Raw genomic sequence first — 24,316 nt, 5'->3', positions numbered from 1 at the left:
CTAAAGTAGGGTTCAGTGAATGCGTATATGAAATTGGTGGGGTTCGGTACCTCCAACAAGGTTAATAACGACTGGCATAATCAGAGCAAATAATTTTTAGTTGAAAAAAAAGAGCTGAAGAAGTAAAATACAGCACTATGTCATCAGTTTCTGATTCATTAAATTGTACAACAGTGCAAAATATTGCTCATTTTTAGTCGTCTTTCTTGAACTCTTTGGAAAAAAAGATATAAAAATGACTAAAAACTTGTTGAAAAATAAAGAAATGATTCAATTATAACTCAACTCAACGCCAAAAAAACGGAAATGCTGATTATCGGTCCTGCTAGACACCGACCTCTATTTAATGATACAACTCTAACATTTGACAACCAAACAATTAAACAAGGCGACACGGTAAAGAATCTGGGTGTTATCTTTGACCCAACTCTTTCCTTTGAGTCACACATTAAAAGCGTTACTAAAACGGCCTTCTTTCATCTCCGTAATATCGCTAAAATTCGCTCCATTCTGTCCACTAGAGACGCTGAGATCATTATCCATGCGTTTGTTACGTATCGCCTCGATTACTGTAACGTATTATTTTCGGGTCTCCCCATGTCTAGCATTAAAAGATTACAGTTGGTACAAAATGCGGCTGCTAGACTTTTGACAAGAACAAGAAAGTTTGATCACATTACGCCTGTACTGGCTCACCTGCACTGGCTTCCTGTGCACTTAAGATGTGACTTTAAGGTTTTACTACTTACGTATAAAATACTACACGGTCTAGCTCCATCCTATCTTGCCGATTGTATTGTACCATATGTCCCGGCAAGAAATCTGCGTTCAAAGGACTCCGGCTTATTAGTGATTACCAAAGCCCAAAAAAAGTCTCGGGGCTGTATAGGGTTTTCATTTCGGGCTCCAGTACTCTGGAATGCCCTCCCGGTAAAAGTTCGAGATGCCACCTCAGTAGAAGCATTTAAGTCTCACCTTAAAACTCATTTGTATACTCTAGCCTTTAAATAGACTCCCTTTTTCGACCAGTTGATCTGCCGTTTCTTTTCTTTTTCTCCTATGTCCCACTCTCCGGTCCGATCCGGTGGCCATGTACTGCTTGTCTGTGTATCGGCTGGGGACATCTCTGCGCTGCTGATCCGCCTCCGCTTGGGATGTTTTCCTGCTGGCTCCGCTGTGAACGGGACTCTCGCGACTGTGTTGGATCCGCTTTGGACTGGACTCTTGCGACTGTGTTGGATCCATTATGGATTGAACTTTCACAGTATCATGTTAGACCCGCTCGACATCCATTGCTTTCCTCCTCTCCAAGGTTCTCATAGTCATCATTGTCACCGACGTCCCACTGGGTGTGAGTTTTCCTTGCCATTATGTGGGCCTACCGAGGATGTCGTAGTGGTTTGTGCAGCCCTTTGAGACACGAGTGATTTAGGGCTATATAAGTAAACATTGATTGATTGATTGATAAATACAGATTTCTACACATAGAAGTAATCATCAACTTAAAGTGCCCTCTTTGGGGATTGTAATAGAGATCCATCTGGATTCATGAACTTAATTTTATACATTTCTTCACAAAAACCTTTAACATCAATATTTATGGAACATGTCCACAAAAAATTCCAGCTGTCAACACTGAATATTGCATTGTTGCATTTCTTTTCACAGTTTATGAACTTACGTTCATATTTTGCTGAAGTATTATTCAATAAATATATTTATAAAGGATTCTTGAATTGTTGCGATTTCTATAATATTTTAAAAATATCTCACGTACCCCTTGGCATACCTTCAAGTCCCCCCAGGGGTACGCGTACCCCCATTTTAGAACCACTGCACTAGGCCACTGGGTAGGTTAACTTACACTGGCGTTACTTTTGTATTGTTTCAATCCATCCATCCATTTTCTACCGCTTATTTCCTTTCGGGGTTGCGGGGGGCGCTGGCGCCTATCTCAGCTACAATCGGGCGGAAGGCGACGTACACCCTGGACAAGTCGCCGCCTCATCGCAGGGCCAGCACAGATAGACAGACAACATTCACACACTAGGGACCATTTAAATCAACCTATCCCTAGATGTATGTCTTTGGTTCACTTTCACAAATTCCTCAGCAAATTCACCAAAACGTCACCGTGGAGTTATTGAGTCTGTGGTATTAATTGACATACCACAACACTGGGTATTATTCAGATAAGTTACATTTAAGAACTTGCACACAGAGCAACACCGGAGGGGACTATGGCGTGCATATTTTTCACACATGCGTACTAGGTCATGTTGTACCGGCTGGGGCGTCTTAAACGACCATTGTGTGTGTGTGTGTGGACAAGGATAAGGTTTAGTGGGATATACCCTAGATCAGTGGTTCTCAAATAGGGGTACGCGTACCCCTGGGGGTACTTGAAGGTATGTCAAGGGGTACGTGAGATTTAAAAAAAAATATTCTAAAAATAGCAACAATTCAAAAGTCCTTTATAAATATATTTATTGAATAATACTTAAACAAAATATGAATGTAAGTTCATAAACTGTGAAAAGAAATGCAACAATGCAATATTCAGTGTGGACAGTTAGATTTTTTGTGGACATGTTCCATAAATATTGATGTTAAAGATTTCTTTTTTTTTTTGTGAAGAAATGTTTACAATTAAGTTCATGAATCCAGAGGGATTTGTCAGGCTTTCCCCTGACAGTTTGTCTATGTTTTAGTTTTTTCCTCTGCATTTGTCTGTTTCCTCTGTTTAGTATCTCCTGTCTTTAGTTCCTGTCTAGTGATCTTATTTTGTCAGCTTCCTGTCTTGTTCCCTGAGTGCTGTGTTCCTCCTCAGCTGCGGCTGATTGGCACCTGGCCACACCAGTTGCCAATCAGCCCGCTCCTATTTGTACCTGCTTTGTCTTGTGTCAGTTGCTGGATCATTGTATTGTCATTTGTATTGTCGTTGCCACATGTCGCTCTTGTCGTGTCGTTTTGTTACAGCTACTACCTGTCGTGCTACATTTTGTCCTGGTCGTCGTAGCGGTAAGCTGTTTCTGTTAGCATTAGCCATTTCCAGTTTTTCTTGTTTGCTGCCCGCTAGCTTCCACGCTAGGTCATTTTTTGTTTCTTGCTAGTTTCTATGCTAAAGACCCTTAGTTTGTTATTCCGCCCATGTGCGCGCTTTTTGTTTGTACCCTTTGTTTGTTCTAGTTCTAGTATTTTAAAACCATGTTTTCCCATTCAATGCCTGCCTCCTTCTCTGCATCTTGGGGTTCGACACCAAATAACTCTGACAGGATTTCTATTACAATCCCCAAAGAGGGCACTTTAAGTTGATGATTACTTCTATGTGTAGAAATCTTTATTTATAATTGAATCGTTTATTATTCAACAAGTTTTTAGTTATTTTTATATATTTTTTTCCAAATAGTTCAAGAAAGACCACTACAAATGATCAATATTTTGCACTGTCATACAATTTAATAAATCCAAAAGTGATGACATAGTGCTTTGTTTTATTTCTTTATCTGTTTTTTTTTAACCAAAAATGCTTTGCTCTGATTAGGGGGTACTTGAGTTAAAAAAATGCCCTAGATAACTTTCTCCGGTTTAATGTAGACATGGCCTCAGACTGGCGCACGCACTTAAACACGCGCAGACAAAAACAGGCAGCGAGACGGCGGCCGCTTTCAAACGGTCTCTTTGTCAAGGTCTGCCGGCATCGACCTGTGAACCCAGGTTGACTGTGTGACTGAGCACGGCGCGCGTGTTTGTGTGCACATTTGACGGCCGCCTGCAGGGCCATGTGGAACTCATTTAACGGGAGGCGGTGAGAGCGGCGGAGTTGGGGGTGGAGAGCTTTCCCTGGAAAAAAAAAAAAACAGGCAGGCAGTCGGCGAAGATGCAGGAAGCAGACAGAGAAGCGAAGGAGATGACCTGAAGTGGGAAAACAGTAGACTTGAGTGTTTGTGTTGGAAAAGCTGCAGTTTGCTTTTCTCCACACATTAAAACTCTTCTGTGTACCCATTTTTTTAACCGTGTGAGGATTTAGGTCTCTGCTTTTTGCAGATTATGTAGTCCTGATGGCTTCATCTGGCCGGGATTTTCAGCTCTCACTGGATCGGTTCGCAGCCGAGTGTGAAGCGACCGGAATGAGAATCAGCACCTCCAAGTCCGAGTCCATGGTTCTCGCCCGGAAAAGGGTGGAGTGCCATCTCCGGGTTGGGGAGGAGACCCTGCCCCAAGTGGAGGAGTTCAAGTACCTAGGTGTCTTGTTCACGAGTGGGGGAAGAGTGGATCGTGAGATCGACAGGCGGATCGGTGCGGCGTCTTCAGTAATGCGGACGTTGTATCGATCCGTTGTGGTGAAGAAGGAGCTGAGCCGGAAGGCAAAGCTCTCAATTTACCGGTCGATCTACGTTCCCATCCTCACCTATGGTCATGAGCTTTGGGTCATGACCGAAAGGATAAGATCACGGGTACAAGCGGCCGAAATGAGTTTCCTCCGCCGGGTGGCGGGGCTCTCCCTTAGAGATAGGGTGAGAAGCTCTGCCATCCGGGAGGAGCTCAACGTAAAGTCGCTGCTCCTCCACATCGAGAGGAGCCAGATGAGGTGGTTCGGGCATCTGGTCAGGATGCCACCCAAACGCCTCCCTAGGGAGGTGTTTAGGGCACGTCCAGCTGGTAGGAGGCCAAGGGGAAGACCCAGGACACGTTGGGAAGACTATGTCTCTCGGCTGGCCTGGGAACGCCTCGGGATCCCCCGGGAAGAGCTAGACGAAGTGGCTGGAGATAGGGAAGTCTGGGCTTCCCTGCTTAGGCTGCTGCCCCCGCGACCCGACCTCGGATAAGCGGAAGATGATGGATGGATGGATGGATGGATCAGTAGTTCTAGTCAATGCATTGAATCCATCAATACTAATACCTGGAAATTGGAACAATTATTCATTCTTACTTCCGCGTACTTTTAAATTCACTGGTGTCAAACTCATTTTAGATGGGGGGGGGGCACATGGAGAAAAATCTACTCCCAAGTGGGCGGGACTTGTAAAATCACGGCACGATAACTTCAAAATAAAGACAACCACAGATTGTGTTCTTTGTTTAGAAAACGAAGAAGCACTGTTGTGATCCGCTTCCCGGATAACATTTTGATTTCGATTTTTTGAGTCCTTTTGTATTCTCGGTTTGTTTCGGACTCTTCCGACTCCTAGTTTTTGCACTTCCTTATTCCTTATTTATCTGGTTACCATGGTTTCGCATTTGTTCCACCTGCTCTTGTTCCCCTTTAAAGATCTAAAAAAAAATATTTGGGAATGTGTGGCGGCCCAGATTGAAAAGCCTTAATTTGCCCAGTTCTGGTTTAAGGGGTTATCCGGCATAGTGTAGACATGGCCTGAGAGCAGAATGCATGCTAATGTTGTCTGACTGCCTGCCTGCATCGCCGGTGGCCTCAAAATGCTGGCAGTTGAACCGATGGGATAACTAGACTACCTGACAATCCAGCCGAGCGTCTTAAGTGATTGGCTGACTGACATGTGCTGTGACTTACAGGCGGGAAAAACAATGCATCACTGACCAATGACTCTTCGGAACACGCCCACAATGATAAGTTCATCAACAGAATGGGATCAATCTGCCGACTCAGCACGTGATGCACCTTGATTTGATTTCTACTGGTACAAAACATGTTGCACAGGAGATACTTCAATAGGAATATGAGTTCAACAACATTTTGAAGCAAGGCGAACATCAGTGTCGTTACATTCAGGCCCGCTAAAACTGCACAACAAAATCGGATTTTTTTGCCCTCGAGTGAGACGTGGCTGATTTTTTCTTTTTTTTTTTTCCGCGTCAGGTAATCCTGATCCGATTGGAATGTGATCTTTTGAAATGCGACCTGAATGCAACTTTTGCGTCATTGTGTGATTATTATTATTATTATTATTATTATTATTATTATTATATTATTTGAAGGTATTTTCACCTAAAAAACAAATTTTTAAAGGCCTACTGAAATGAGATTTTCTTATTTTAACGAGGATAGCAGGTCCATTGTATGTGTCGTACTTGATCATTTTGCAATATTGCCATATTTTCGCTGAAAGGATTTAGTTGAGAACATCGACGATAAAGTTCGCAACTTTTGGTGCTGATAAAAAAGCCTTGCCTCTACCGGAAGTCGCAGACGATGACGTCACAAGGGTGAGGGCTCCTCGCGTCCTCACATTGTTTATAATGTGAGCCTCCAGCAGTAAGAGCTATTCGGACCGAGAAAACGACAATTTCCCCATTAATTTGAGTGAGGATGAAAGATTTGTGGATAATGATATTGATAGTGAAGGACTCGGAAAAAAAATCAAAAATGAAATAAAGTAAAAAAAAAAAAGGCGATTGCATTGGGACAGATTCAGATGTTTTTAGACATATATACTAGGATAATTCTGGGAAATCCCTTATCTTTCTATTGAGTTGCTAGTGTTTTAGTGAGTTTAATAGTACCTGATAGTCGGAGGGGTGTGTCCACGGGTGTCTTGAGGCCAGTGTCTGAGGGAAGTCACGGCGGTAACAAGGACGGCGCAAACTCCACAGATCGACTTTTAACCACAATTTTCTCACCGAAACCTGCCGGTTGACAAGTGGTCGGGATTCATGTTCGCTTGACCGCTCTGATCCATAGTAAAGCTTCACCTCCGGGAATTTAAAAAAAGGAATCACCGTGTGTTTCTGTGGCTAAAGGCCAAAGCTTCCCAACTCAATCTTTCTACTACGACTTCTCCAATATTAATTGAACAAATTGCAAAAGATTCAGCAACACAGATGTCCAGAATACTGTGTAATTGCGCAGTGAAAAGAGACGACTTTCAGCCGCTAGTGGTGCTGCGCTAATATTGCCTGACAGTCCCTATATGTAACGCGCATGCGTCATCATTCCGCGACGTTTTCAACAAAAAACTCAGCGGGAAATTTAAAATTGCAATTTAGTAAACTAAACCGGCCGTATTGGCATGTGTTGCAATGTTAATATTTCATCATTGATATATAAAGTATCAGACTGCGTGGTCGGTAGTAGTGGGTTTCAGTAGGCCTTTAAGGTCTGGTGACTTATTTTATATCATGGTAGTAGCAACTTGCTTGTTCATTTACAAAAGCCGGTCAACTTCCTTTGTTTTGACTTTATCGAAATGCGCCTGCAAGTGACGTCAAGGCCACATTGGGGTCACAATATGCGCGTTTACACCGGAGTCTGATTAAAAACACATTTTACTTGCAGTGTAAACAGTCAGCTGGAAAAAAATCTGATTTGGAAAAGAAAAAAAAAAAACTATTTTTTTCATCAGTAAATCAGGGGTCACCAACGCGGTGCTCGCGGGCCCCAGGTAGCCCGTAAGGACCAGATGAGTCGCCCGCTGGCCTGTTCTAAAAATAGCTCAAATAGCAGCATTTACCAGTGAGCTGCCGCTATTTTTTAAATTGTATTTATTTACTAGCAAGCTGGTCTCGCTTTAATTCTAATAGAGACAAAACTCAAATAGAATTTGAAAATCCAAGAAAATATTTTAAAGACTTGGTCGTCACTTGTTTAAATAAATTCATTTATTTTTTTACTTTGCTTCTTATAACTTTCAGAAAGACAATTTTAGAGAAAAAAATACAACCTTAAAAATGATTTTGGGATTTTTAAACACATATACCTTTTTACCTTTTAAATTCCTTCCTCTTCTTCCCTGACAATTTAAATCAATGTTCAAGTAAATTTATTTTTTTATTGTAAAGAATAATAAATACATTTTAATTAAATTCTTCATTTTAGCTTCTGTTTTTTCGACGAAGAATATTTGTGAAATATTTCTTCAAAATTATTATGATTAAAATTCAAAAAAAGCTGGCAAATCTAGAAAATCGGTAGAATCCAATTAAAATCTTATTTTAAAGTCTTTTGAATTCCTTTTAAAAAAAAAATTCTGGAAAATCTAGAAAAAATAATGATTTGTCTTTGTTAGAAATATAGCCTGGTCCAATTTGTTTTATATTAAAACAAAGTGCAGATTGGATTTTAACCTATTTAAAACATGTCATCAAAATTGTAAAATTAATCTTAATCATGAACAATTACTAATGATGTTCCATAAATTATTTTTTAAATTTTTCAAAAAGATTCAAATTAGCTTTTTTTTTCTTCATATTTTTCAGTTGAATTTTGAATTTTGAAGAGTCGAAATTGAAGATAACTATGTTTCAAAATGTAATTTTCTTTTTTTTCCTGTTTTCTCCTCTTTTGAACCGTTCAATTAAGTGTATTTTTCATCATTTATTCTCTACAAAAAACCTTCCGTAAGAGGAAAAAAAATGTACAGTGGAATGACAGACAGAAATACCCATTTTATATATATATATATATATATATATATATATATATATATATATATATATATATATATATATATATATATATATATATATATATATATATTTATTTAAGGTAAATTGAGCAAATTGGCTATTTCTGGCAATTTATTTAAGTGTGTATCAAACTGGTAGCCCTTCGCATTAATCAGTACCCAAGAAGTAGCTCTTGGTTTCAAAAAGGTTGGTGACCCCTGATGTAGATGATCTATATCTGCTGTACACATTTACTTTACAAAATAGAAGTGTTGGTTACTTCTCATGTAGCCTTATTTGTATTTGACTTTAAGTTAAAGTTAAAGTATGACTGATAGTCTCACACACACACACACACACACACACACACACACACACACACACACACACACACACACACACACACACACACACACACACACACACTAGGTGTGGCTAAACTATTATCTGCATTTGACCGATCCCCTTGATCACCCCCTGGGAGGTGAGGGGAGCAGTGAGCAGCAGCGGTGGCCGCGCCTGGGAATCATTTTTGGTGATTTAACCCCCAATTCCAACCCTTGATGCCGAATGCCAAACAGGGAGGTAATGGGTCCCATTTTTATAGTCTTTGGTATGACTCGGCCCGGGGTTTGAACTCATGACCTACCGATCTCAGGGCGGACACTCTAACCACAAGGCCACTATTAAATGTTTGGGTAGAATTTTATTCAACAAAACCAGTTTTCTTTTAAGTAATATATAGATATATCAGAGCAGTTTATCTTTTTAATGGAGGAATGTAGTTAATCATAGAACGGGCACCCATTGTTAGTAAAAAGTATGGCTTTTGAATCGTTGCTGAATCGAATTGTCACCTCCAAGAATCAAATCGAATCGTGTGCCGCCCAAAGATTCACAGTACTAATATCGACTTGATAAACTCCTGTACTTGGTATCGTTTTAGTCGATGTTTGTGTAGAGCCACCATTTGTTTACGTTCAGGAGCGCTAGCTTGCTGTTAGCGTTTAGCTACTGTATCCTCTATCCTCCTAAGGTGTGTATTGAAGCATGTTTAGATATTCCGATAGTTGTAAGAAACTTACTTTATTTGTCGCCATGGAGGCAAGAAGTCGTGACTTGGATGTGGCTAAAACATTAGCCATTAGCTCGTTAGCCATGTTTTAAAGCACCTTTTGTTTTGTTAACCCAAAATGCTTCTATTCTCCCTCTTCTGTCTTTACACTGTTTCTGCTTGTAAGTATGCTGTGCGTGTGCGTTGCCTGACATGTGCTTCTGCTTGTTTTAAGTTAAAACAAGCTGTTTAAACAGACCTCCGTATTAGAAGATGTGCTATAAGCTGTTACTTTTTTCCTAGACTTTAAACCCTGCGGCTAGTTTTACAAAAATACCTAGCAAAGACACTGATAAGTTGTGTTATTGTTTGTGCTGTGGCGCCACCTTTTGGACGAGTTTGCTCACTCGCGTTGCCCTTCTGTTCGGACTTTATTTTTAATTATTTAATCTACCTGAAGTACAGATGCCGTTTGTTTTTTTTAGCCGTCCATATCGTTATTACTCACACGGATTCTTCATTCATTACTCCAAGTGACGTTTGTAAGTTTTACAATATAACTAAAACGATTCAGACTTACTAAATTCCTAGTTATTATTACTTTTTAGTTGTTAATATTATTATTATTAAGTTGTTATTATTACTATCATCAGGATATTGCTCATGATGGACATGTAGTAAGACTAATTTGGTCCCAAAGGGGGCTTGAGCCAAAGCGAGACTGTCCCCCATGTCTGTCCGCAGGCGTCGCAGACACGTTGCTCCCAGGTTGGGGGAGGGGGGTTTCAGACACTCTGCCCGACCTTGGCCCCTTGACCATTACTACTCCATCATCAGGGGCGATGGCGGCCACGCCGCAGACGCCTAATGTATCCATTTCCCTCTCCATTTAGGACTCGGCGGCCCGGCCAGCTCCTGGAGTGCTCCTTGATTGGGATTGAATGTCCATTTAAACGTCTGTGCGGTCACCAGGGAAGGCCGGGGAGATGGGAAAAGGGGGTGTAATGGAAAATACCGGGAATTACCAGGAAACGGAGGTGTGTAGCAGCAAAAGCCAGGGACAGGAATAATGTATGTTGGGTGTGTGGAATGAGGAGATAAACACAAAGGGATTGCTCTCAATCAGCTGAAAAACATTCTTCTTACAGGGGGTGGAAATGATTTTTAAGATTTTTTGTTAAAAAATAAAATAAAAATACAATTAAAATCTTATCTTCTCTATATTTTATGGCTATACATATAGTTTTTAAATATACATATATACATATATATATAAATATATATATACAATCTTATATATATAAATTAATACATACATATACACACATATGTATACATAAATATACATACACACATACAGTATATATCTACATATATACATACATACATATATATACTGTATATTTACATATATACACATACATATCTACATATGTACACATACATATCTACATATGTACACATACATATCTACATGTATATACATACACATACATATCTACATATATATACACATACATACCTACATATCTACACTCACACACACATATATATATGTATACATACATACAGACACATACATATCTACACAAACATATATATACATACATACATATATACATACATATCTACACAAACATATATATACATACATACATATATATATACATACATACATATATACAGACACATACATATCTACACAAACATATATATATATATATATATATATATATATATACACATACATACATATATCTATATATACACATTTATACATATATATACATACACATACACCTATATACATACATACATATATACATCTATATATATACACATACATATATCTACATATACACACACACATACATACATATATATACATACACATATATACCCATTCATATATACACGCATACACACACACACACATCTACATACATATATACATATCTACATATATATATATATATATACATACATACATACATACATATATATACATACATATACGTACATATCTACATACATATATACATATCTACATATATATACATACATATACGTACATATCTACATACATATATACATATCTACATACATATATACATACGCATACATATCTACATATTATATATATACAGACATACATAAATCGTTGTTACTATTTTTATTGATTATTATTACATTCATAGTTATTATTATTGATTATTGTTACAATTCCAGTTATTATTAATTGCTACATTCCTAGTTATTATTGATCATTTTTTATTCCTAGTTATCATTGATTATCATTACATTTGCAGTTATTATTATTGATTATTGTTACATTTCTAGTTATTATTGATTGCTACATTTGTAGTTATTATTGTTTTATTCCTAGTTGTTATCGTCAATAATGATTGTTGTTACATTCCTAGTTGTTTTTATTATTTATTATTGCTACATTCTTAGTTATTATTAATAGTTATTATTCTTGTTGATTATTGTTATATTCCTAGTTGTTCTTGATATTATTATTATTATCAGTTGTTACTATTGTTGATACATTCCTAGTTGTTATTATTATTATTATTGATTATTGTTTAATTTCTAGTAGTTATTTTTCATTATTGATTATTGATAAATTCCTGGTTCTTATTATCATTAGTTATTATTGTTGATTATTATTACATTCCTAGTTTTTATTATTTCTTATTGTTATTATTATACATTGTTAATGTTATTGTTGATTATTGTTACATTCCTAGTTTTTATTATTATTGATTATTGTTACATTCCTAATTGTTTTTATTATTATTGTTGTTGTTAAATTCTTAGTTATTATCATTAATTATTATTGTCGATTATCTAGTTTTTTATTATTATTAATTGTTATTATTATTAGTTGTTAGTATTATTATTGATTATTGTTACATTCCTAGGTGGTGTTATTATTATTCTTAAATTCCTAGTTGTTAGTATTATTATTGGTGTTAAATTCCTAGTTATTCTAATTATTGTTACATTCCTAGTTATTAGCATTATTTAGTATTATTGATTATTGTTACATTCCTAGTTGTTACTATAATTATTATGGCATTCTTAGTTATTACATTACATTCCTAGTTTTTATTACTAGTTAGTATTATTTATTATTGTTACATTCCTAGTTCTTATAATTATTGATACATTCCTAGTTATTATTATTAGTTAATATTATTATTAGTTGTTATTATTGATTATTGTTAGATTCCTTATTATTATTATTTGCTATTATTATCATTGATGACCACATTTATCAGCAGTAACAAGATGAAATAGTGAGAGGTTGCATGTTGTGGAGGTTGTAAAGAAAGGAGGTGACTGCACATTTGCGGACAAGGAAGGCCGTTGTCAAAAGGAGGTGCAGACGTGAGAGTGTACCTTGTAGGAGGACGCCGCCGTTCTTCCTGAAGAGGGGGCTCCCCGCCCACAATGGAGGACTGCATGGGGAAAAGAGAAGACGTGGTCAAGCGTTTGATCGCTTCGCGAGCAACAGAGCAAGGCAGGAATTTGAAGCCACGAGCGAGCACCCGTGATTATAGTGATTAGATTCCTGGGTGTCTCACTGTTGCCATTATTCCCTGTGATTACCTCCGAGAATTACAGTCTGGCCGCCACAAGTCCACGGGAGTCATCTTTCATGACAACCCCGCCCCTTACAGCCTCCACACGCGCGTTTCAAGTACGCAACTTCGTCAACGCACGCTGGCGTTTAACACATGCTGATGTCACGCCTGCATGTTCGAGATAAATGTGTCGACAGGGTGACACTTTTAAACAAGGGGGGGTTCTAGCTGGGGGCTTACACATGCAAAATGAGCCGGGGACTCACTTGAGGTGATCATTGCGCCGCTAATGAGGAAGGTAATGACAACATTTCTCACGTAGATTGAGACGTCCTCCCACACACACACACTTTAAAAACTCATCTGTACATTTTACGGTTAAAAAAAAATAAAAAAATAGCTAAGTCACGAGAGTTTTTCCGTAAAATGTATGCTGTTTTATTTGATTTTTTTTTTTACAGTGGATTACTGTAAATGGATAAAATTACCACTGTCTTTTAATTTCAGTATAATTCTGGTAAATGAGTTGGCAGTTTTTTTTTTTCACAGCAAAATCTACACTTTTTTTTTTCCTGTAAATCAGAGGTGTCATTGAGGGCCACATCGCAGTTAAGTTTGGCCCCAGAGGGCCGCGTCTAACAGTGAATGTTATTATTGCACAATGTCCTATGCTTTTGATTCTTAGATCTTTGTAAACACGATGAAATATTTTTTAAAAATCTGTAGATTGTGCAGTAAAAATCTGGCAGCTCAGTTGCAAGAGCGCTACCGTAAAATTTACGGTGGATTTTACAGCATATTACAGCATTACTGGGGTTTTTTGACATTAAAAACTGGCAGCTCAGTTGCCAGAATTTTACTACAACATTTTCAATTGTTTTTTTGTTACTGTAAATAGAAAACTGCTTTTTTTTTAACAGTAAAATTGGGTTAACTCAGCTGCCAGTTTTTTTACGGTAAAAACAACAACGACAGATTATACGGAGTATTAGTGTGAATGGAAAAACTGTACTACTGTTCAGTAAAATTCTGGCAACTGAAATGCCAGTTTTTTACTGTAAAATCTACACTTATTTTTTACGGTGCATTACTGTAAATCAGGTGGGTAAAACTGTTTTTCATTTAGGGCCAGGTATGTTTGGTCCCAGAGGGCCGCTTTACAAATAACTGACACTATTACGTAATGTTGTTTACATTTGATTCTTAGATTTTTGTAGGTACGATGTAAAATTTAAAACATCTGTAAATTTTCCGGTATACTAGCAGCTCATTCGCTAAAATTTTACAGGAAAATTCACAATGGATTTTAAAGCATATTACTGCAAATGTAAAAACATTAAGTGTTTTTTGACATTAAAAAACTGGCAACTCAGTTGCCAGAATTTTACTATAAAATTTACGATTTTTTTTTGTTACTGTAAATAGAAGACTGTTTTTTTTATTTTTTTAACAGTAACATTTTGTCACCTCGGCTGCCATTATATTTTTTTTACGGCAAAAACAACAACTGTAGATTATACAGAGTATTACTGTGAATGGAAAAACAGTACAACTGTTTAGCAAAAATTCTGGCGACTGAGGTGCCAGTTTTTTTACCGTAAAATCTACACTTATTTTTTACGGTGCGTTACTGTAAATCAGGTGGGTCAAACTGATTTTCATTGAGGGGCAGTTATGTTTGGGCCCAGAGGGCCGCATTTAAAATAATTAACATTAATACACAATCTTTTTTACATTTGATTCTTGCATTTTTGTAGTGAAGTGAAGTGAATCATATTTATATAGCGCTTTTCTCTAGTGACTCAAAGCGCTTTACATAATGAAACCCAATATTTAAGTTACATTTAAACCAGTGTGGGTGGCACTGGGAGCAGGTGGGTAAAGTGTCTTGCCCAAGGACACAACGGCAGTGACTAGGATGGTGGAAGCGGGAATCGAACCTGCAACCCTCAAGTTGCTGGCACGGCCACTCTACCAACCGAGCTATGCCGTACTAGGTACTAATTAAAATTTGGGAAGGGATCCACTGTTATTTTTACGGCACATTTTTACCACTACAAAATCTTCAGTTGTTTTCAATGAAAAGAAAAAACTTTAACACTGTTATCTTTTACGGTAAAACTCTGGCAACTCAGCTGTATATTTTTTTTCCCATTAAAATCTGCGGCTGTTTTCTTTTCTTAAATTATTTTAAACAGTGTATTAAAAATTGTAAAATCTAGAGTTGTTGTTTTTAAAGTGCATGGAAAATAGAAAAACGGAACCATTTTTATTCTTAAAGTTAAAATTCTTGTGATTGAGCCACCCCTGCTTTTCCCCTTCTAAAATCGTTGTCCATTTTTACAGTTAATAAAAGTAATACAATTTTTTCTAGAAGATTAGTACAGACAGAGCTGCAAGTTTGTTTGTTTTTACCGTAAAATCTATGGTTCTTTTTACAGTGCATTACTGCAAATAGTAAAACACGGTACTGCGTTCTTTTTAGGGTAAAATTCTGGAGACTCAGCTGCTGTTTTGTTTTGTTCTTTACTGTAAAATCTACTGACTTTATATAAGTTAATAATACTAACACAGACACTCGTAAAGGTGTTAGCATATTCACTAATGCTAACAAGGCTAGCTTGATTACAGTACGATAGCACGTACAAATATTAGTAAGTAGAAATAGTTGTAGTTATATTGTAAAACATCGTTTAGATCAAGATTATGTATGTATTTAATATTTGTTTACTTACTATGGTATATTATTTCTTTATTCACTGTTCTGTTAAGAGAGAACAAAGAAATTGGATACAATTGGATTGTATGAAAAGGGGTAGGATTAAATAAACTCGGCATCTCCCTACTCCTTATCGGACTAATGTCATGAAATAACTGGAAATATGTGATGCATTACATTGTATCGTAGGCATGTTCGAAATAAACTGAAACTGAACAACTTACACAAATGTTGCTTGGCGTGATGAAGAATCAACACGGGCGAAACGTTACGGATGGATAGAAGACAAAAACAGCACTTCTACTTCAAGAAAAGGGCACTGCAGGGCCTGCAGTGAGCAAACTCGTCCAAAAAGATGGGGCCTTAGCAAAAAAGTAACACCTTTTCAGTGTCTTTGCTTGTTTTTTTAACTGTTTACATGAAGGCGTTTAACAAAGAAAAATCCATAAATTAGCCGAATCCATAACTTAGAAAAGCTATGGACGATTGGAAGACGGAGGGGCACTCTACTTCCGGTTGTTGAAAGCACCAAACGGACGGACCAAAATACAGTGGGGCAAAAAGTATTGTGCAAGTTCTCCCACTTAAAATGATGACAGAGGTCTGTAATGTTCATCATAGGTACACTTCAACTGTGAGAGACAGAATGTGAAAAAAAAATCCAGGAATTCACATTGTAGGAATTTTAAATAATTTATTTGTAAATTATGGTAGAAAATAAGTATTTGGTCAACCATTCAAAGCTCTCACTGATGGAAGGAGGTTTTGGCTCAAAATCTCACGATACATGGCCCCATTCATTCTTTCCTTAACACGGATCAATCGTCCTGTCCCCTTAGCAGAAAAACAGCCCCAAAGCATGATATTTCCACCCCCATGCTTCACAGTAGGTATGGTGTTCTTGGGATGCAACTCAGTATTCTTCTTCCTCCAAACACGACGAGTTGAGTTTACACCAAAATGGATACATGGATGATACAGCAGAGGATTGGGATGAAACCAAAATAGAACTTTTTGGCATTAACTCAACTCGTCGTGTTTGAAGGAAGAAGTATACTGAGTTGCATCCCAAGAACACCACACCTACTGTGAAGCATGGGGGTGGAAACATCATGCTTTGGGGCTGTTTTTTTGCTAAGGGGACAGGACGATTGATCCGTGTTAAGGAAAGAATGAATGGGGCCATGTATCGTGAGATTTTCAGCCAAAACCTCCTTCCATCAGTGAGAGCTTTGAATGGTTGACCAAATACTTATTTTGCACCAGTATTTAAAAATAAATTCTTTAAAATTCCTACAATGTGAATTCCTGGATTTTTCTTTCACATTCTGTCTCTTACAGTTGAAGTGTACCTATGATGAAAATTACGGACATCTGTCATCATTTTAAGTGGGAAATCTCGCACAATGGGTGGGCTGACTAGATACTTTTTTGCCCCACTGGATTGTGTTTTTTGCCCGTTTTTTTCTTTCCATAAATCGGCCGCGCCGTATTAAAAAGCCGCAGGATTCAAATCGCGGGAAAAAAGTGAGGGCGAATAAAACCTTTGCCTTGTTTTTAATGAATACTTGGGCCTGCTCCGCTACCCCCACTTCCCTGTTGGCCATTATGGCGGCACTTGGCCGGACAAATGTCTTCTGAGGTGGTCTAACAGACGCCACCAGAGGAGAGGTGTGAGGACCAAGAGGCACAGGGAAGAGAGCGGTAGAGTCCTCCTGGTGGAGCGCCGCACTAGGAGGCACGCCCGGCCCGCGCCTCTGTTCCTACCGCCGCACGCGTGGGACCCCGCGGACCTCCTTTAACCAACCGCCGGGAGAGCCTGCTTTGTAATGCCATCCGGGCCCGCTTCATGTGGCGCTAAGCTGCTGAACGAGAGCGTTCGGAACGTCTACACTTGTAATGTGGCACTCACCTCTTCACCAGATGTGTGTGTGTGTGTGTGTGTGTCCCACACACACACACACACACACACTGCACAAAACGCAAAAGCTGCACATTTCAGCCCTGAGCCACCTGCTGTTGCCATGGAGAGTTGCCACATTGCGTTGCCACGGCGATAACATATTTTTCCTGCGCTAACAGCCTGTCTGTTTTCCCTACTCCCCCCCCCACCCCCCCACGCTTCCACCCCACCATCCCATCGCTCGACAAATGGCCTCGCAGTGCGACGGCACCTGCCTTACATGTGTTGCCATGGTGGCGTTGCCGTTGCCAAGGCGACGCTGTGCATTTAATATAGTGGGCGAGGGGCGAGGGGCTAAACCCCGCCCCTCGCCGCCCCCCACCCCACAGTCATTTCCTCCAAGACATGAAAGGAGGGAGGGTGTGAGATGGAAAGAGAGCAAGCTTCTCAAACCCCCCCCGAACCCCCCCGGGATATCTCGCCGCCCCTCCTCTTTTCCCTCTCATCCAGACGCTGATGGGGTGTGAAGGAATGCACGGCGGAGCTGACCTCCTACCCAGAATGCTTCGCACACATCTGCATGCGCCCACTTAGACGCGCTTCCTTTTGGCAGGAGCCATCACGCCCAGGTGGCGGAGGCGAGTTAGGGTCCATCATAAACAAACAGAAACAAAACTGGTGTGAGCGACATTAAAGGGGAACATTATCACCAGACCTATGTAAGCGTCAATATATACCTTGATGTTGCAGAAAAAAGACCATGTATTTTTTAACCGATTTCCAAACTCTAAAAGGGTGATTATTGGCGAATTAAACGCCTTTCTGTCTATGCCTCTCTGAGCAACGACGTCAGAGCGTGACGTCACATCGGTACTCAACGCCATTTTTCCCTACCACATCACACGCATCGAGTCGAATCAGCTCTGTTATTTTCCGGTTTTTCGACTGTTTTCCGATACCTTGGAGACATCATGCCTCGTCGGTGTGTTGTCGGAGGGTGTAACAACACCATCAGGGACAGATTCAAGTTGATGTATGTAGAATGTGCATCCATTAGCACAGCATGCTAATCGATGCTAACATGCGATATAGGCTAGCTGTGTGTACATATTGCAACATTACGCCTCATTTGTAGCTATATTTACCTCCAGCCTTTCCCTCCACCCACATTTAATGCCAAACAAACACTTAGCAATCAACGGATTTAAGTTGCTCCAGTGTCAAGAGATGCGAAAGTCCCTCGTTTGGTTTTTACTGGCGATACTACGACAGAGATGGTACAGAGATGACAAGAATGTCTGGATATCCTGTGATACTCAAAGCAGATGCATACCCAACGATAAAGTCAACTAAATCACAAAGGTGAGTTTTGTTGATGTTATTGACTTATGTGCTAATCAGACATATTTAGTCGAGGCATGACCGCCAGCTAATCGATGCTAACATGCTATTTAGGCGAGCTGTATGTACATTTGAAACTATATATACATCCAGCGTTTCCTTCCACCCACATTTAATGCGAAACAAACACTTACCAATCGACGGATTTAAGTAGATCCAGTGTCAATGCGAAAGTCCTGATCGGTTGGTCTGCACATTTTACCGGCGATGCTAACGCAAAGATGGCCGAATAGCGTCAATAGCTATTCGCTCCATACCTTCAGTTTCTTCTTCAATTTCGTTTTCGCTAACCGCCTCCATACTCCAACCATCTGTTTCAATACATGCCTAATCTGTTGAATCGCTTAAGCCGCTAAAATCCGAGTCTGAATCCGAGCTAATGTCGCTATATCTTGCTGTGCTATTCGCCATTGTTTGTATTGGAATCGCTATGTGACATCACAAGGACATGGACAGTGGCTTAAGCAAATAGCGAAAATCAAGTACTTTGAAGCTTTTTTTTAGGGATATTCCGGACGGGTAAATTTTTTTTTAAAAACTTCAAAAAATAAAATAAGCCACTGGGAATTGGTTTTTATTGGTTTTAACCCTTCTGAAATTGTGATAATGTTCCCCTTTAAGACCGGGGGAGAACAAAAGGCGTCTCTGGGGGGGGAGGGGAGGTGGTGCGTGTTTCTCTCACTCTTGAGACGCTCCTCCACCCTAAACGCCACCGTGACACCAATCGTGATGAGATTTTGTCTAATGTCCGGCACACCTGGCCTGCTGCGTGCATACAAAAGGAACCAGTTAGGAATGAAATAGCGACCCTATTTCACGGACTAAGCCACACCCACTAGATTTTAGGGCAAAAATACATGTTCCCATGTATTAGCTGCACCGGACTATATAGTGGCGATCAGAAGTTTGCATACACTTGTAAAGAACATAACCCTCCTGATTTTCCCGGGAGACTCCCGAATTTCAGTGCCCCTCCCGATAATCTCCCGGGACAACCATTCTCCCGAATTTCTCCCGATTTCCACCCGGGCAACAATATTGGGGGCGTGCCTTAAAGGCCTACTGAAATGAGATTTTCTTATTTAAACGAGGACAGCAGGTTCATTCTATGTGTCATACTTGATCATTTCACAAAATTGCCATATTTTTGCTGAAAGGATTTAGTAGAGAACATCCACGATAAAGTTTGCAACTTTTGGTCGCTAATAGAAAAGCCCTGCCTTTACCGGAAGTATGTGCGCGTGACATCACGAGTTGCAGGGCTCCTCACATATTCACATTGTTTTTAAAGGGAGCCACCAGCAGTAAGAGCTATTCGGACGGAGAAAACGACAATTTCCACATTAATTTGATGAAAGATTTGTGTTTGAGGATATTGATAGCGAAAGACGAAGAAAAAGAAAAAAAAAAAAATCAAGTAAAGGCGATTGCATTGGGACGGATTCAGATGTTTTTAGACGCATTTACTAGGATAATTCTGGGAAATCCCTTATCTTTCTATTGTGTTGCTAGTGTTTTAGTGAGTTTGAAAGTACCTGATAGTCGGAGGGGTGTGTCCACGGGACTCTTTGAAGCCAGTGTCTGAGGAAAGTCGACGGCAGCTGTATGGACGGCGCAAGCTCAGCTGATCTCCGGTAAGAGGCGACTTTTAACCACAATTTTCTCACCGAAAACTGCTGGTTGACATTTGGTCGGGATCCATGTTCGCTTGACCGCTCTGATCCATAGTGGAGTTTCACCTCCGGGAATTTTAAACAAGGAATCCCCGTGTGTTTGTGTGGCTAAAGGCTAAAGCTTCCCAACTCCATATTTCTACTTTGACTTCTCCAATATTAACTGAACAAATAGCAAAAGATTCAGCAACACAGATGTCCAAAATTCTTATGCGGTTAAAGCAGACGACTTTTAGCCGCGAGTCGTGCAGCGCTAATATTTCCTTAGAGTCCGTGACGTCACGCGCATGCGTCATCATTCCGCTACGTTTTCAACAATAAACTCCACGGGAAATTTAAAATTGCAATTTAGTAAACTAAACCAGCCGTATAGGCATGTGTTTCAATGTTAATATTTCATCATTGATAGATAAACTATCAGACTGCGTGGTCGGTAGTAGTGGGTTTCAGTAGGCCTTTAAAGGAACCTGATAAGGAGACTACAATATATGTCTCTGTTATCCATAGGTTTATCTACAAACTCCGTTTCCATAATGAGTTGGGAAATTGTGTTAGATGTAAATACAAACGGAATACAATGATTTTCAAATAATTTTCAACCCATATTCAGTTGAATATGCTACAAAGACAACATATTTGATGTTCAAATTGATGAACATTTTTTTTGTGCTAGTAATCATTAACTTTAGAATTTGATGCCAGCAACACATGACAAAGAAGTTGGGAAAGGTGGCAATAAATACTGATAAGGTTGAGGAATGCTCATCAAACAGTTATTTGGAACATCTCACAGGTGTGCAGGCTAATTGGGAACAGCTGGGTGCCATGATTGGTTATAAAAACAGCTTCCCAAAAAATGCTCAGTCTTTCACAAGAAAGGATGGGGCGAGGTACACCCCTATGTCCACAACTGCGTGAGCAAACACTCAAACAGTTTAAGAACAACGTTTCTCAAAATGCAATTGCAATAAATTTAGGGATTTCAACATCTACGGTCCATAATATCATCAAAAGGTTCAGAGAATCTGGAGAAACCACTCCACGTAAGCGGCATGGCCGGAAAACAACATTGAATGACCGTGACTTTCAATCCCTCAGACGGCACTGTATCAAAAACCGACATCAATCTCTAAAGGATATCACCACATGGGCTCAGGAACACATCAGAAAACCACTGTCACTAAATACAGTTGGTCGCTACATCTGTAAGTGCAAGTTAAAGCTCTAATATGCAAAGCGAAAGCCATTTATCAACAACACCCAGAAACGCCGCCGGCTTCTCTGGGCCCGAGATCATCTAAGATGGACTGATGCAAAGTGGACAAGTGTTCTGTGGTCCGACGAGTCCACATTTCAAATTGTTTTTGGAAATATTCGACATCATGTCATCCGGACCAAAGGGGAAGCGAACCATCCAGACTGTTATTGACGCAAAGTTCAAAAGCCAGCATCTGTGATGGTATGGGGGCGTATTAGTGTCCAAGGCATGGGTAACTTACACATTTGTGAAGGCACCATTAATGCTGAAAGGTACATACAGGTTTTGGAACAACAAATGCTGCCATTTAAGCGCCATCTTTTTCATGGACGCCCCTGCTTATTTCAGCAAGACAATGCCAAGCTACATTATGCACATGTTACAACAGCGTGGCTTTGTAAAAAAATAGTGCGGGTACTTTTCTGGCCCGCCTGCAGTCCAGACCTGTCTCCCATCGAAAATATGTGGCGCATTATGAAGCGTAAAATATGACAGCGGAGACTGTTGAACGACTGAAGCTCTACATAAAACAAGAATGGGAAATAATTCCAAATTCAAAGCTTCAACAATTAGTTTCCTCAGTTGCCAAAAGTTTATTGAGTGTTATTAAAGAAAAGGTGATGTAACACAGTGGTGAACATGCCCTTTCCCAACTACTTTGGCACGTGTTGCAGCCATGAAATTCTAAGTTAATTATTATTTGAAAAAAAAAAATGAAAACAATTTATGAGTTAGAACATCAAATATCTTTTCTTTGTAGCGCATTCAATTGAATATGGGTTGAAAAGGATTTGCAAATCATTGCAATCTGTTTTTCTTTACCTCTAACACAATTTCCCAACTCATATGGAAACAGGATTTGTAGTTTGAAATTTACAGTATGTATAATCAACTTTGTATCAAGGTCAAACAGACAGTGGTAAACTTGTTAGCATATTAGCTAATGATAACAACGCTAGCTTGATTACATTAAGACAACACGTAAAAATATGCACGAAAACACTCCTGCAGACATCACACATGGGATGGGTTAATAAGTAAGAAATATTTTAGTTATATTGTAAAACTTACAAACGTTGCTTGACGAGTAGAAACGCTACGGACGGCTGGAAAACGGAATAGCACGCCGGTTTAAATCAATAAAAGAAGATTGCAGCAACTGCAGTGAGCGAATTCGTCCAAAAAGATGGCGCCATGGCACAAATAATAAAACACCCTCTCAGTGGTTTTGCTTGTTCTTGTTTCCTTTCTAAAATAATTTTTATAAAGAAGCAGCGGAGAAAAATCCATAAAATAGCAGCAGTCTTACACGGCGCAGGATTCAAAGTGTAGGAAAAAATTAGCAGATTACAGTCCAGAATTTCCGGTAGGAATTATGCCACACAAATACCAATAATCATGCTAAGGAGTTACTGCCATCAAAGGTTCTGAATTAACTCCCAATAATATCTCGCCGTTTATTCTTCCATGCCATGAACTGATGTGCTGTAATGACCGTGATTATTATTAATTGCCCTAACCAGCAAACCCTCCTTTTTTGCTCTCTCTCCTTGAATAGCTTTTAAAGATGCTGGTTTCGAAATGATACTGGATTCTACCATGTATGGAGGGTGAAACGGGACAATATTAAATACAAATTGATATAATTAATTAAATCTGTCATTAATTACTGATAATTGGTGTTAAATATAGGGCTGTGTGATAAAATGAAATCAGTAGGTATCCCGATTAGGGCTGTGAATCGGATTCTTGGGGGGGGAACGTAACCGATTCTCGATTCAAAGTCGATACTTTAATAACATCGGGGGCCAGTTTTATGATGAACTACATTCCTCCACGAAATAGATAAACACCTCTGATCAATCTCTATAAAACTATAAAACTTGTTTTGTTTAGTAAAATTCTACCCAAACATTTAATAAAGTCAAGTGTAAATAATAATTATGTAGCACTTTTTCTGGAGAGACTCAAAGTCAAACCCATAATCTACATTCAAACCAGTGTGGGTGGCACTAAGGCGCAGGCTGGTACAGTATCATATATATATATATATATATATATATATATATATATATATATATATATATATATATATATATATATATATATATACAAACACATATATACACATAAATACACGTGTACACACACACACACACACACACACATATATATATATAAACACAGACATATATACATACAAACCTACAGTATATACATACATAAACATATATATATACACACAGATATACACATATACAAACATACATACACATGTATACATACATATATATATACACATAAATATATATATACACATATATATATATGTATATATATATCTATATATAAAT

General features: G+C 38.9%; 1 protein-coding gene across 2 annotated transcripts in view; it reads right to left on the bottom strand.

Moving 5' to 3' along the window:
- Positions 1-24,316, bottom strand: part of LOC133542358 (forkhead box protein N3-like) — a 232,241-nt gene that overhangs the window by 35,850 nt on the left and 172,075 nt on the right. For both annotated transcript variants that reach the window (XM_061886415.1, XM_061886416.1), the window contains exon 4: positions 12,824-12,882. In XM_061886415.1, the coding sequence (XP_061742399.1) occupies positions 12,824-12,882 (59 nt within the window). The remainder of the gene's footprint in view (positions 1-12,823; positions 12,883-24,316) is intronic.

The sequence above is a fragment of the Nerophis ophidion genome, linkage group LG24 (assembly GCF_033978795.1).
Source record: "Nerophis ophidion isolate RoL-2023_Sa linkage group LG24, RoL_Noph_v1.0, whole genome shotgun sequence".
Classification (NCBI taxonomy): Eukaryota; Metazoa; Chordata; class Actinopteri; order Syngnathiformes; family Syngnathidae; genus Nerophis; species Nerophis ophidion.
Note: the sequence above shows the minus strand (reverse complement) of the source record. Positions and strands in the feature narration are given on the sequence as shown.